The sequence below is a fragment of the Anopheles funestus genome, chromosome 2RL (genome assembly GCF_943734845.2).
Source record: "Anopheles funestus chromosome 2RL, idAnoFuneDA-416_04, whole genome shotgun sequence".
In the NCBI taxonomy this organism is placed as follows: Eukaryota; Metazoa; Arthropoda; class Insecta; order Diptera; family Culicidae; genus Anopheles; species Anopheles funestus.
The window spans coordinates 88,654,506-88,668,016 of NC_064598.1; the positions used below are offsets into that span (position 1 = coordinate 88,654,506).

Genomic DNA, 13,511 nt, shown 5'->3' on the forward strand with positions numbered 1-13,511 from the left:
TTATTACGCTTCTAAAGCACACATTTTGTCTTGGAAACTACCAAAAGATTTTATTTATTTATTTAAAAAAAAAATTAGTCATTTCGGACAAACATACACAAGTTTCACCACTTATGAAGATTTAAAAATCACATAAACATTTTAGCAGAAGCATAGGAAAGAACCTTCATTAAAGGGCCTCAAACATACAACGGCACAGGTGCGAACGTGGTGCTGTAAACGTTTTGGAAGCTATCAAGCGCCACTACAACCGTGCTTAAGAGCATTACCCTACGCGTCAAGTGTTTCGTCTCTTCATTAGGGTAATTATTTTACTCGCCTGTGGATGTGGATGGTTCCAAAGTGCCAAAAAAACGAACCACCCATCACTAAGGTCAAGCATCAAAGCCCAAACCGTCACGTTTATAATCCAACGTTCGAGATGTCCACCTACGGCCCTGGGGTTCAACACTACCGGCGCTAACATTAATCTCCTCTGATGCATCCGTGCCACAATATTGTCCATGCAGTGCGGAAATGCCGGATGCTTTTAGCTGACCGAACATGTTCACACAGCAGCCAACCAAAAAAAAAGAAGAGGAAAATTAAGTAAAAAAAAAACAAATTTCACCTCTTCAGGGAAAACATCAACTTAGGATGGTGACCGTTAGCGCTTGGCTGTTGGAACGGTTGAGATGAAATTAAATTTTTCTGCGTACGTGAAACATTAATTAGCCTAATTACCAGTACCGCACGGGACCGGTGGTAAATAAGTCGCGCCTGTGTTGAGGTACCTCGAGGAGGGAGCTTTGGGAAAAAAGACACACACATCGCTAAAGCAACAACAGCACACGTACATGCAAAAAAAAAACATATTTCTGCTTCTAATTTTGCAACATCCAGCATCAAGTGCGTTTCGTCGTTAAACATCGTCCACACGGCTGGAACGATGACGGTACGGGATTAGATCAAGGTAGAACCTAACACAACACCGCACGAATGGCGCAAGTCGTTACCATGGTGCTACCGGCGGGTCTGTCTGGCTATAGCACACCACCAGGAACGGCTCATGATACGCCCTGTTTAAGCTCAGTTAGATGTGACATCCTTTCAGTGTGCCGGAAAACGGTACCCTTCGGAATGGAAATTGGCAAGCGCGTGAAATTATGCTCCTGTCGTTCTGTCGGTTCTGATCTTTTTCTTGCTGTTTGTGACCATACGACACCAAACGAAGCCGAGAGTGTTTTCTACTTTAATACGATTTGACACGAGATGGTGCCACATTCATCAGGTTGTCGTTAGCAACTGGGTTGGCGCTCGTGTGCGAGCGCGTGTGTGAGCTCTGGTTTGCTTTTTTCATTTACTCATTATGCCATTTACGGCCTACATATGCCTATGCAATGTGGGTAATTGTACACTGAGCTATGGGACATGAAGCTTTGGCACGTTGAAGATAACGTTCAATGTGTGTTGAAACATGTTAGTGATAATTAATTATAACGAAAACAAAAGACACCAATAGAAGCTTTTTTATATTATGTTTCTTCTTCGTTTGTGAAAATAAAAATTATTCTACAAATAATCATTGCAAAACACATGTTTTTTTTTTAAATGAGATTTTGTTTTTGTAATTTTTGATTGTTGAAATAATCCTCTACCGAAAAAAAATCTGTTTTGATACTTGGAAATGAGCCGGAAAGTTCTGTATTCCTTTTTTGGTATAATTTTATAATTGCCCTTTTTTTATTAATTTCTTATATTAGTTTTAAATGTCTAAGAGTTATACATACTCGTCTTAATAAAATTATTTAGAAATATATTCGTTCCTTTTTCAACTTTTTTTAATCAAATTTATAATAAATGTGAAACATCTTACAACTCATAAAAAATCCGCTCACATCTGCTACCGCATCATAAAACGAAGTTGACGTAAGTTTATTAATTCAATATAAAAAAGATCACACCATCGAAAGCAATATTCCCTTCCAAACGACTAATAATATTCAGGTACGTGTGGTTACCTTCTGGGCGATAAATTTCCCTCACCATCAAAACGTGCAAGAAAATCGCGTCCTCAACAATGATCTACCCACTTCCCATGAAAAAAAAACATTCTCCCAATCCCACGATTTGACCAACGGAAAAATGCTTACTTCCCGGTCCATTACTCATGCCCCAGCAGTGGTAGCAAAACGATCCCACATGCGCTCGCACGAGAAAGAATCCATACCGAAGAGGAAAAAAAACAAACAGAAAAACCTCACTACTCAGCAAACCAGTACAGAATTAATGATGTAATTGTAAGCACAAACAATTGCGCAAGCGAAAGGAAAAGAAAAAAAAGCCCCACGAAACTACACCATAAAAAGTGACCACTTCGGGCAGAAGGCCTTTTCAGCATGATCATCATCATCATCGATCAATGTGTTTTAGTTCCAACCTTCCAGGTGCCTGTTAGGTGCTGGCAAACGGTTTGATGGGCATGGGCAGGATGGGCAAAATGGAAGGTGGGAAATAAAAACAAAGGTATCCTTCCGGTCGGAAGTGCTCAGTCGTCACGTTCGTTTCAATATTTGAATCAATATTTTTTCTTTACACCATCCACCTTGCTGCGACTTTGTAGCTGGGTGCTTTCGGAAATCGACAATCCCTGCCCGGCGACAGTGGAAAGGAAATGGTTTCACAATGATTTCTTGTCCAGTTTTCTTTCGTTTGCTTTTTGCTTCGTGCTGTTTTACTCCCTTTTTCAACAAAAAAAAACCGTGTTTACACAGGCACCGTTTACAAACAGGAAATCATCCCGACCTGCTATCGGTCGAATGGCTTTCTGGACGGTGTGTATCCTTTGGAGTTTCATAAATCTCGGCACCACGTTACACTTACCTCCGGTTCTCATCGTGGCCGCCATGTTTGCTGATTATCCCTTACGTTTCCGGTGGTTGGGCGTTGCAGTTGAGGTTGTTTTTTTTTGTTACTGGCAATGTACCTTACCAACTCTCGGACCGTTTGATTGGGCAGAAAACCTTTTATTTTATCCTTTAAGCGTTCGGCTACAAACTTCTATCGGGGAAAGGGATGGTTATGAAATCCTCGCTGGTTCGTTGCCACTTGGAACCTTTAATAAGAAAAGAAGAGAAACAGAGACGATTACCGAGAGTATTATGAACAGTTCGAGCCACTGCAAACAATCATCGAAAGTGTGAAAGATCAACATAAAAATGTACACCACCCCCCGTACCAATTGGTGAGTTGATTTAGCGTTTGATTTTCTACCTTCAATACGCCAATCGATCATTTCCCTAAATTGAGCACTCGCTCAATCTTGAATGCCCTTCCCAATGATTTACCGAATGTTTTTTGCACCAACCTGACCCGAAATCTAAACGAGAGCTGACACCATTTTGGTGCTGTTTCCCTCCCTCCCTCCCTCCCTCTTTCCCTGATGGGTAGAAGTTTATGAGCACTAAATTCTGTGCCATTCCCTTCAGATGTAAGCATTACATCACATTACACTAAACCACCATTTCTGGCTCTGTTCCAGCACGTTTCCGAAACCATACCAATAAAGAAGTGAATTGCCGTGATTCTGTGGCAGGGTTTTTTTTCGCTTCTGGAATAGAAACGTATTTTCCGAGGCATTTGTTGAGGCGATTTGATGGTCATCGTTTGGTGGCTATACCTTAAGTAAAAACAAAAAAACCGGTCAAGACGATTGCAGACCATTGGCGTTGAAACCGATCCTTATGAAAATCACTGTCCATTTGAAAAGAAATCATGTGCCATCTTTCGATAATAGCGCTCGGTAAAGATGTATGGGTCTTTATGGGCCATTGATTTGGTTGGCAAAGTAGTTTTGCTGATTTTCCGTACTTTATTACAACTAATGGTATGTTTTATTGAGGAAAGATGGAATGAAATGCTCAATATAAAAGCTACAATAACAATCATTTTGATACTTCTAATCAGGTGTCTTCAAGTAACATGTTTTAAAATAATGTAGAATAAATATAACAAGAAAAACAATTCGTTCTAAAAGGAATAATTTCGAGCAATTAGTTTTGTTAGATTACCAAACATAAAATCCCTAGAAGCTTAACAACTGGTCATTATGATAATCTCGAAAAATTGCAGCCATTCCTTTACCCAACCCACCCCGTTCTGGTATTGCAAAAGTAGCCTTTAAAGATTTCAGATGAATGAAATAGAAGCAGCACAAATAGTACCAGCATCTGCCACCCAACTGCAAACAAACAGTAACGCGGGCAAGCATAATGTGGGTTGCACCAGCACGATAACCATGGAAAAATGCTTTAAAAATGTGTACAAACAGAAAGAAAGAAACCAAAGCGGGAAGAGTTTCGTGTAGGTTGGAAAGGGTACTAGAAAAAAAGCTTATAATTAATGGTGTCTCACTAGCAGTGACACATTTTGTTCATTCCTTACTCCTTTCCTGGGTTTGGAAAGTTGAGGGATTTTTCCGTCAAGAGGTAGAAAAAATTATTGCTAAATGGTAGAACGCGCACAAACTGGTCGTACGACTTAGGTGCAAGACCAACAGATGCAATTATTTATTTTAAATAGTATTTACTCATGGTTTAAGAAGGTGCTTTTTAGTCTCAATCCTTAGACTGTGAAATTAAATCGTGTATTTTGTATTTTTTTAGATCATAGGAATAACGAAGTAATAAAATTATTTCGCTAAACATAATGCCATTCAATCAGAATCTTATTTTTAATATATAGTACAGGCAGCGCATAACCTGCTGCGATATTAGCTTCACCTTCCCAACCAAGACTCCGTGGCGCAACGGTAGCGCGTCTGACTCCAGATCAGAAGGTTGCGTGTTCAAATCACGTCGGGGTCAAATGTCGAAAAAGTTTTTTTTCTCACTTGCTCCCATCTTCTTATTAACCCAGCATCGTTGCTCTTTTGTTTTGATACAGCCAATTCCGCCCGATTGCTCTTCAACGTTGCTAATCTTAATCAAATCTGAAAGCATGTGTTCAATCGCATCACGAGTGAAAGAAGCAAAACAAAAAACACTCCCCCATTTCTTTCCTTCCCTATCGGTTTTTGGCTGTCGACACATGCGAAGCAGCAACGAAAACGAAAAGCCCGAAACGAAGTTTAATTAAATTATCAGCGAACATATAAATAACCTTGCAAGCGGTTCGTACGCGTAGCACGCACACGCGTGTCACACATCGAGAGAGACGCATCGGTGGTATAAAGATAAGCGCAAAACACGCTTTGTTAGTTGGTCCCGTATCGCCCGTTTACGCACACCGTGGCCAATAGTAGCCACTCTTTGGATCGGTTTGCACGATACGTACACTAGCATTACAGTGCGTAACAAAATTAGGCGACTCTTGTGTTTGCTTGATATTGCGTGTTAATTATAATTTATAACATATTCTATCACATTTCAAAAATATTATAATTTATTTCTACAGAACCGATAATTTAAATATGTTTAGAATTAAAAAGCGTGTTGTAATCTTAAAACTATTCCTATCACTGTAGCTTGGCTGCAATGAATGAGAGAAGATGTTTGCTTAGCCCCACCGAACCTCCTCGTCACACATTTGTTTAAATTGTTGCGCTGCTGGTGAGCCGTTGGACACTTTCAGACGTTACACTTGCCCGCCACCATACAGCACAAAACCATCCCATCAATCATCAACCCTCGAACGTGTCGTCTGTTAGCGCCCAGAGTGACGTCAGGGAAGCTTTATCACCTACCGCATTCTGGGGTGCTTGCTACGAGCGCAGAACGCCGTCTCGCACCTAGACGCCTATTGCCAATGATAAACGACCCTAGCGGCATCTGTGGGAAATTGACACTAAACTGCAGCCGTTGATGAGTAGCCGCTTCAATGTGACACTGGTTTGTGTGCTTTAAAGTGATGAAAATATGTTTACACGATTGGATTTTCATTCGTTCCTACTTTGTACCTTCAAATCTTAGCTCAGCTTAAGCTTTTCGCGAATGTAAGGGTAGTGTACTTTTTTGAATTCAATATGAATCCAATTTCTGCGATTCAAAAAAATAATTAGGCCGAGGTTAATTTTTACATTTGATCCACAAATCTGCATAGCACGGTTTCATTATGTTCTGTTCGTAGGAATTCTTCTTCTTTCTACTTAACCTGCCATGCTTTTTGGGGTTAATTACAACAGTTGAGCTAAGGCCATTAACGATTTTCCAATTTCCCGGAAAATCATTCCACATGACTTCCTGGTTGTTCAGAGAGACATAAAATCCAATTACGTTATTTAACATTTTATCTGAAAACATAAAGAATATTCCATTAGGTTCGACATCTTTGTTAATTTCCGTTTAAGTTTACTCTATAAGGCTGTGTAAATAAGTAGAATCGTCAAATGTATTACTTGAAGTTGAATTATTTATACTAGACAGTGTTTCTCAAACTCAAACTAGATCACAGTCTTAAAAAATCGTTATCATTCCGTCACTCCAATTTATTGTTTGATTGCTTGAGTTCAGTAGTCAACAAACCCTAACCTGGTCTACCAACACCATTTCTTTGGAGCTAGTTTTGGAACGAGGACAAGGTCAAAGGTTTGAAACCAACCATTTATTTTTAATATAGAATGACAACAATGACGAGTTTATGTAAATTGTAATGTGTTCAATTTAAGTTGATTGTTGTTCAACTCTAAATATTATTGTATTTTAACACAACAATATGCTATCTTCAGTGTTGGTCTGTTTGACACCTTTGACGGTTTGTTTTGTATGTTAATATGTACTCGTTTACACACCATCCCTAATTCTAATGAAAAGAAACATTCATCCAAACATTCAAGTAGATTATAATCCATGAGAAACCCCAGGCAGAAGGGGTTGATGGTAAAGGCATACGGCGGTAAATAGCCACCATCTAGACACAAATCAATATAATGACAATGACAATCAAAAATTCACACAACACGTTCGTTTCGCATGTGATCCCGTTGAACGTCCCGTCCTCTTAATCATACGGCAGGATGGGTTGTGTCGTCAAGAAACCCTTAAGCCGGCGATACTGCGCCGTCTTGATAGTGAAGGAGTTGTCGGTTGGCTTCACATTGCATGCAAACCGGTTGATACGGGGATGTCTCGTGGTGACGCTGATGCGTTTTTAAATATTTACACGTCACCCACTTCTATTACTTTCCGTTAGTACGATCTGGGTTGCCAGTATAAAAGGGTAGGGAACTACTTGAACGTAGTTTGTTTCATTAGAGAACTGCTAGCACTTCCTTGCTACAACTTACCATCCGAAGTTTTACATTCAATATGATCCTTTACGCTATCGCGCTGCTTCCAGTGATTGTGTTTCTTGCACTAAAATACGTCTACTCTTACTGGGATCGGCACGGAATCCCGAATTTGAAACCAGAAATTCCTTATGGCAATCTTCGAATTTTGGCAGAAAAGAAAGAATCGCTTAATATTGCCGTTAACAATTTGTACACTCGATCGACGGATCGACTCGTCGGTGTGTATCTGTTCTTCCGTCCGGCCATTCTCATCCGCGATGCACACCTTGCCAAACGTATCATGGTGAACGATTTCCAGCATTTCCACGACCGTGGTGTGTACTGCAACGAACACGGTGATCCCATGTCTGCCAACCTGTTCGCCCTCCCCGGCCAACGATGGAAAAATCTCCGCGGAAAACTCACACCAACGTTCACTTCCGGCCAGCTGCGAAATATGCTTCCCACGTTTCTGGATGTTGGCAAAAAACTGCAACAATTTCTCGACAATCTAGCGATGGACCATCAGATTGTGAATATGCGCGACATTGTTTCACGCTACGTGCTTGATGTGGTGGCGTCCGTGTTTTTCGGCTTTGAAGCGAACTGTCTACACGATCCGGACGATCCGTTCCGGGTAGCGCTGCGGGATTTAACCAATCCGGAAAGCTTCCTCAACAACATCCGATCGGCTGGTGTGTTTCTGTGTCCCGGATTGCTTAAGTTCACGGGCATTAGCGCACTAGCGCCAGCGATGAAAAAGTTTACGATGGAAGTGATCAGTTCCCATCTGCATCAGCGTGAAACGGGCCAGGTAACAAGGCGGGATTTCATCCAAATGCTAACCGATCTGCGCCGCAAGGCGGGAAACAATGCGGAAGATTCGCTCTCCGAGGCGCAGTGTGCGGCCAATGTGTTTCTGTTCTATGCTGCTGGTGCAGACACTTCAACTGCAGCTATTTCGTTCACGCTGCACGAGCTTACGCACAACCCGGAAGTGATGGGCAAAGTGCAACGTGAGATTGATGAGATGATGAACCGTTCCAATGGTGAAATTACGTACGATAATATCAACGAGCTGAAGTATCTGGATATGTGCATTAAAGAAACGCTCCGAATGTATCCTGCGCTAGCTGTACTTAACCGGGAGTGTACGATCGACTATCCAGTCCCTGATAGTGACATTGTCATTCGCAAGGGGACACAAGTCATCATTCCTCTGCTGGGCATCAGTATGAATGAGAAATACTTCCCAAATCCAGAACTCTATTCTCCCGAGCGATTTGATGAGGCCACAAAGAACTATGATGCAGACGCGTACTATCCGTTCGGTGTTGGACCACGCAACTGTATCGGTAAGTAGCAAGTATTTACATAAGACTTGTTCAAACATTACTAAATCCATCTCTTTCATCAGGTCTACGGCAAGGACTTCTGCTGTCAAAGATTGCTCTAGTACTGATGCTCACAAAATTTGTCTTCTCTGCCACCATACCGCGAAAGCTTTGCTTTGAACCTGTCGCTGTCACATTGGCACCGAAAGGAGGATTTCCGATGAGGATTGAAAGAAGAGCGTGACAAAATATAGTGACTGTGATATTTACCGTAAATCAAATGAGGTGACAATTGTGGTCAAACCTGTTAAAGAGGTAACATGCAATGTCAGCCGTAGGTTAAGTTATTTGCCGTAAAAGTAATTATAATTTTATTTTAATGTCACTTCACTACCTTTTTCACCAATAAAAAGTTAACCTATCTTGGGTCAAGGTAAAAAAAAACTGCCGCGACAATCGAAGCTAGGATTGTATAGAAACTTTATAGTTCAAGTACTCATATACTCTTCTGAAACAAAAAGTTAAAGCTTCCTCGTTCGTGAGGAAGATCATCAGAATATAAATTTAAATTGTCCGCATGGACAGTGGAGATTTGATAGACCCTAAACTGAGCAGGAGTGTGAGTGGTTTAGAGGACTCTTTAAGGACAAAAATAATTTTTTTTATATTAACCTTACTTGCCAAAAATCACGACAAATTGTAACAAATAATAGACTCAAAACGCACCACTTCACTGTAACCACGAAATGCAAATCATTCTGTTTACAAACACACTTCCAGATGATTCTTTGAGAAAGATTAAACCGTCCAGCGGACACATTCCTATCGGCGCGCGCATCGCATTTAATATTTTGACTGTACAATAATTCGACACCGATACATATAAGCCGTTGTTGTTGTTGTTGATGATTGCGATTCAAATATGCTCTTGAATCACACGAATACACGCACCCCGTCGTACGTTTGTAGCAGTTGCTATAAAAGACTGCCAGCAAGCTATGGGCACGCTTAATGTGTTATGTGGCCTTGGTCGAGGTGATACATCGGTTCGTCTTGGTCACCATCAGTTGGACAGTGTTTCGTTAGAGAACTTCATTAGCCGACCGTACAGTGACGTAATGTTTGTTTACACGCTTGCACTTTTGCCGATCGCTATCTTCCTACTGCTGCGGTACATCTACTCGCACTGGGAACGATATGGACTGCCACATGTGAAGCCCGAGATTCCGTACGGCAACCTGCGCACGGTTGTGGAAAAGAAGGAATCATTTGGTATCGCCATCAACAACCTTTACCATCGTTCGTCCGATCGTCTGCTGGGTGTGTATCTGTTCTTCCGTCCGGCCATCTTGATTCGTGATCCACAGCTAGCGAAACGCATCATGGTGAACGACTTCCAGCACTTCCACGATCGTGGTGTTTACTGTAACGAGAAGGGTGATCCATTTTCGGCCAACCTGTTCGCTCTGTCCGGTGATCGTTGGAAGAATTTGCGTGCGAAGCTAACACCAACGTTCACTTCCGGGCAGCTGCGCAATATGCTACCCACACTAATAGACGTCGGCAGCAAACTGAACGATCGAATGAACACACTGGCGGATGAAAAAGCGGTTGTGGATATGCGTGACATTGCGTCACGGTTCGTGCTTGATACGATCGCTTCCGTGTTCTTTGGCTTCGAAGCGAACTGTATCCACAACTCGGACGATCCGTTCCTGAAGACACTGTTGCAGGTGAACAAACGGCGCAGCTTTGTGGACAACATACGTACGTCCGGTGTGTTTATCTGTCCCGGGTTGCTTAAGCTTACCGGACTTACGTCACTGCCGACGGAGTTGATCAATTTCGTCATGGAAATCATTACGCATCAGATCGATCATCGGGAGAAGAACCAGATCAGCCGTAAAGACTTCGTCCAACTGCTTATTGATCTGCGCCGTGACGCAAGCAGCCAGGGGGAGCAAGCACTCTCCATCGAACAGTGTGCGGCCAATGTGTTTCTTTTCTACATTGCCGGTTCGGAGACGTCTACGGCGGCGATTTCGTTTACGCTTCACGAACTTTCGCACAATCCAGATGCGTTGGCAAAATTGCAGCAAGAAATAGATGAAATGATGGAACGTCACAATGGTGAAATTACCTACGAAAATATCAACGAGCTGAAGTATTTAGATCTTTGTGTAAAGGAAACGCTCAGGAAGTATCCGGGCTTACCGATTCTGAATCGTGAGTGTACGATCGAGTATGCGGTGCCGGATAGTGACGTTGTCATTCGCAAAGGAACGCAAGTCATCATACCTTTGCTTAGTCTCAGTATGAATGAAAAGTATTTCCCAAATCCAGAACTCTATTCTCCCGAGCGATTTGATGAGGCCACAAAGAACTATGATCCAGACGCGTACTATCCGTTCGGTGTTGGACCACGCAACTGTATTGGTAAGTTTAAATAATTTACTATTTTTTAAAGTGCTTTTAAACGTACTGATCTGTTGTTTTTTCCGACTCTATTGTACCAGGTCTTCGTCAAGGTGTACTGGTGTCCAAAATTGGTCTTGTTTTATTGCTTTCCAAATACAACTTCCACGCCACAATTCCTGCTAAGGTGAAGTTTGCAGCCATCAACGTAGGACTTACGCCGGAGGTAGGTTTACCCATGCGGATAGAGCACAGAAAGTAAGCCGCGTTACTATTGACTGTGATGTGTAGTACAAAGGAAACCAATTGTATTAAGAATATATTTTAGCTGCAAAATATGTTGTTTAATAGATTTTATTTTTAAATAAATAAAAACAATGTTTTCAAAATTGAATGATAATTGTTGTCTATTTGCGATTCAAAATTGATGCAATACTTTTTACACTTATCTTCTTCAACAAAAGACTTATTATCTGATAACGCCCGTATCTTGCACCATGGACCAGATTGAACCAGCTTGTGGTAACGTGACATTGTGCAAAAATAAGAATGATTTGTCAGAAAAAAGCCCCGTAGAAAAATGCACCGTCACAACCGAGAAGAATCCATAAGTCATTGTCGTTCGGTAAGTGTTAGTGCTGTGCCTGTTAATTAAACAGGACGATAAGAGGCCAGAAGTGTGAGTGTTTGTTCCTGCCGAAAGATAACACTTATCAGTAAACAGAAAAACTTAACTGAAGCTAATACTTTCCGATTGAATAGGTGATAAAATGTACTTTTACAAGTGACGCGTGCCAATTCTAAAATAACGCAGGTGGGAGAAAGATTGCGAAAAAGAATGGTGAAAATTCATTTTAAAATATGTATTGCTTAATTTACATTTTCAACAATCTATTTTCTCTGTTTGCCAATACCTTCATTGTGTGATTTAAGCATGTGCCGAACCACAATCTTACCAAACCAGTACAACCCACAAGACATTTTTCTCCAAATCTGGGACATCTCTTTCCACCCACCAAACCTTTACTTAAACAAACATGTCACAAAGCACCCCCTCCGTACCCAGTGATGAAAGGTGGCCTACCTAATACGGCTAGCACCAGCAAACATCACATCCCTTTAACCGGATTTATGTGTCCTTTGATGGGTTGGGATGACAGGTCAGACAAAATCTGTTTTCCGGCCCCGGCCGAAAGTGTCCCGTCAATCAAATGTGGGCCTTGGCAAAACCCACAGGACGTGTCCGTTCAATCTCTGTTCGGATGAGTTTTTCACGTAGGTAGAAAATGAGATTCGGTTTCAAAATGGTAAACTTCAGGTCAGGCTACTGTACGGTACGGTTACCCACTAGCCTGTGGTAAAGGTTAATACAACATTGGCCTAGTTTGCAGTTCGTTTGAAATGGAGAAAAAATATTGTTTTATTACCGTTTTTCTTATTATTTGAAGCGATTTAATATATTTTGACTCACATCCCGACGGTATGTTCGGTTCGATTTACTAGAGCATTTCTATCGAACACCAATGATGGCAAACGTTGATTGATGGTATGGAATCGAAATTGTTTCGGCAGAAGGTAAATCATGGGGATAAATAATCATGAAGCTCATAAAAATTCATTTCACCGTAAGGACAGATGATTGAAATTTATCTAAACAGATTCTCGGATTTCGTCATTTGTGAACGCCTTATCGTAAAAAAGCATGAATAATAAATTTATGCTAAGAGTAGTTCCTTTTAACCAGACATAAACAATGCGAAATAAATGTTTCGTTCACTCAAATCCTAAATCGCCTAAAAGGTATGCAATACGCGTAACAAATCACTTAAAGTTTTACAATATAGTACAGATATGAGGAAATTGTTTTCTTTTTTTGTAACAAATATTCAATTTTTCATTTGTTTTTTTCTTCTTCACCTTTTTGCCTATGTTCTCTAAATCACTCCCGAGAGGAAGGTCAAATTTCCTGCTGCAAAACAGGTTTCAAGAGCGCTCGTCGGCCCCCCGGTCGGAATGTGGCCAGGATGGAGTTTTCAAACCATTGCCATGTTAAGGTTTCCTAATATGGCTTTTCCGCTTTCATCGATCATTTCCGGTCGTTTCGTGACCAAACAGGAAAAGAAGGCACGAAGCATGAAAGTAAAAGAAAAACACTCTCTCTCACACACAACCGGCGTGCAATCAAAAACTCCGCACTTAACCGACAACCTGCGCGATGGAACTTCCGCCAGTTTGTGATTGGATGGAAATCGAACTGGTGAGTTTTTTTTTCATTTTACTGCCCTATCAAAGTACCACCATCATAGAGATAAAGAGCAAGAGTGTGAAAGGGAAAAAAAGTGGAAGCGTTTGGCGTTATCGGCCTATAAATTTTAAATGAGCTCAAATTTCCTCCTTTAAATCATCGTGCCCTGCATCGGAAAGATTTTTATTTCCCATTTTTTATACGATACTTCAAGCACTTTTTTTTGTCTTTGCAGCACTGTTCGGCTTGTAAGGTGAGGTGATTTTGATAA

General features: G+C 41.2%; 3 protein-coding genes and 1 non-coding gene across 6 annotated transcripts in view; 3 read left to right on the forward strand and 1 right to left on the reverse strand.

Moving 5' to 3' along the window:
- LOC125763711 (uncharacterized) overlaps positions 1 to 13,511 on the reverse strand; it is a 107,067-nt gene that overhangs the window by 61,438 nt on the left and 32,118 nt on the right. For all 3 annotated transcript variants that reach the window (XM_049427109.1, XM_049427108.1, XM_049427106.1), the window contains exon 3: positions 2,863 to 3,094. In XM_049427109.1, coding sequence (XP_049283066.1) covers positions 2,863 to 2,887 — 25 coding nt within the window. In that variant the 5' untranslated portion in view covers positions 2,888 to 3,094. The remainder of the gene's footprint in view (positions 1 to 2,862; positions 3,095 to 13,511) is intronic.
- Trnaw-cca (transfer RNA tryptophan (anticodon CCA)) lies at positions 4,773 to 4,844 on the forward strand. Its single transcript has one exon. It is a non-coding gene; the product is annotated as a tRNA-Trp (tRNA).
- On the forward strand, positions 7,202 to 9,041 carry LOC125763720 (cytochrome P450 6d3-like). The gene is made up of 2 exons (XM_049427128.1): positions 7,202 to 8,601; positions 8,664 to 9,041. The coding sequence occupies exons 1-2, from the start codon at positions 7,284 to 7,286 to the stop codon at positions 8,822 to 8,824; spliced, it is 1,479 nt and encodes a 492-aa protein (XP_049283085.1). The 5' UTR covers positions 7,202 to 7,283; the 3' UTR covers positions 8,825 to 9,041.
- Positions 9,549 to 11,389, forward strand: LOC125763712 (cytochrome P450 6d3-like). The gene is made up of 2 exons (XM_049427111.1): positions 9,549 to 11,016; positions 11,097 to 11,389. The coding sequence occupies exons 1-2, from the start codon at positions 9,579 to 9,581 to the stop codon at positions 11,255 to 11,257; spliced, it is 1,599 nt and encodes a 532-aa protein (XP_049283068.1). The 5' UTR covers positions 9,549 to 9,578; the 3' UTR covers positions 11,258 to 11,389.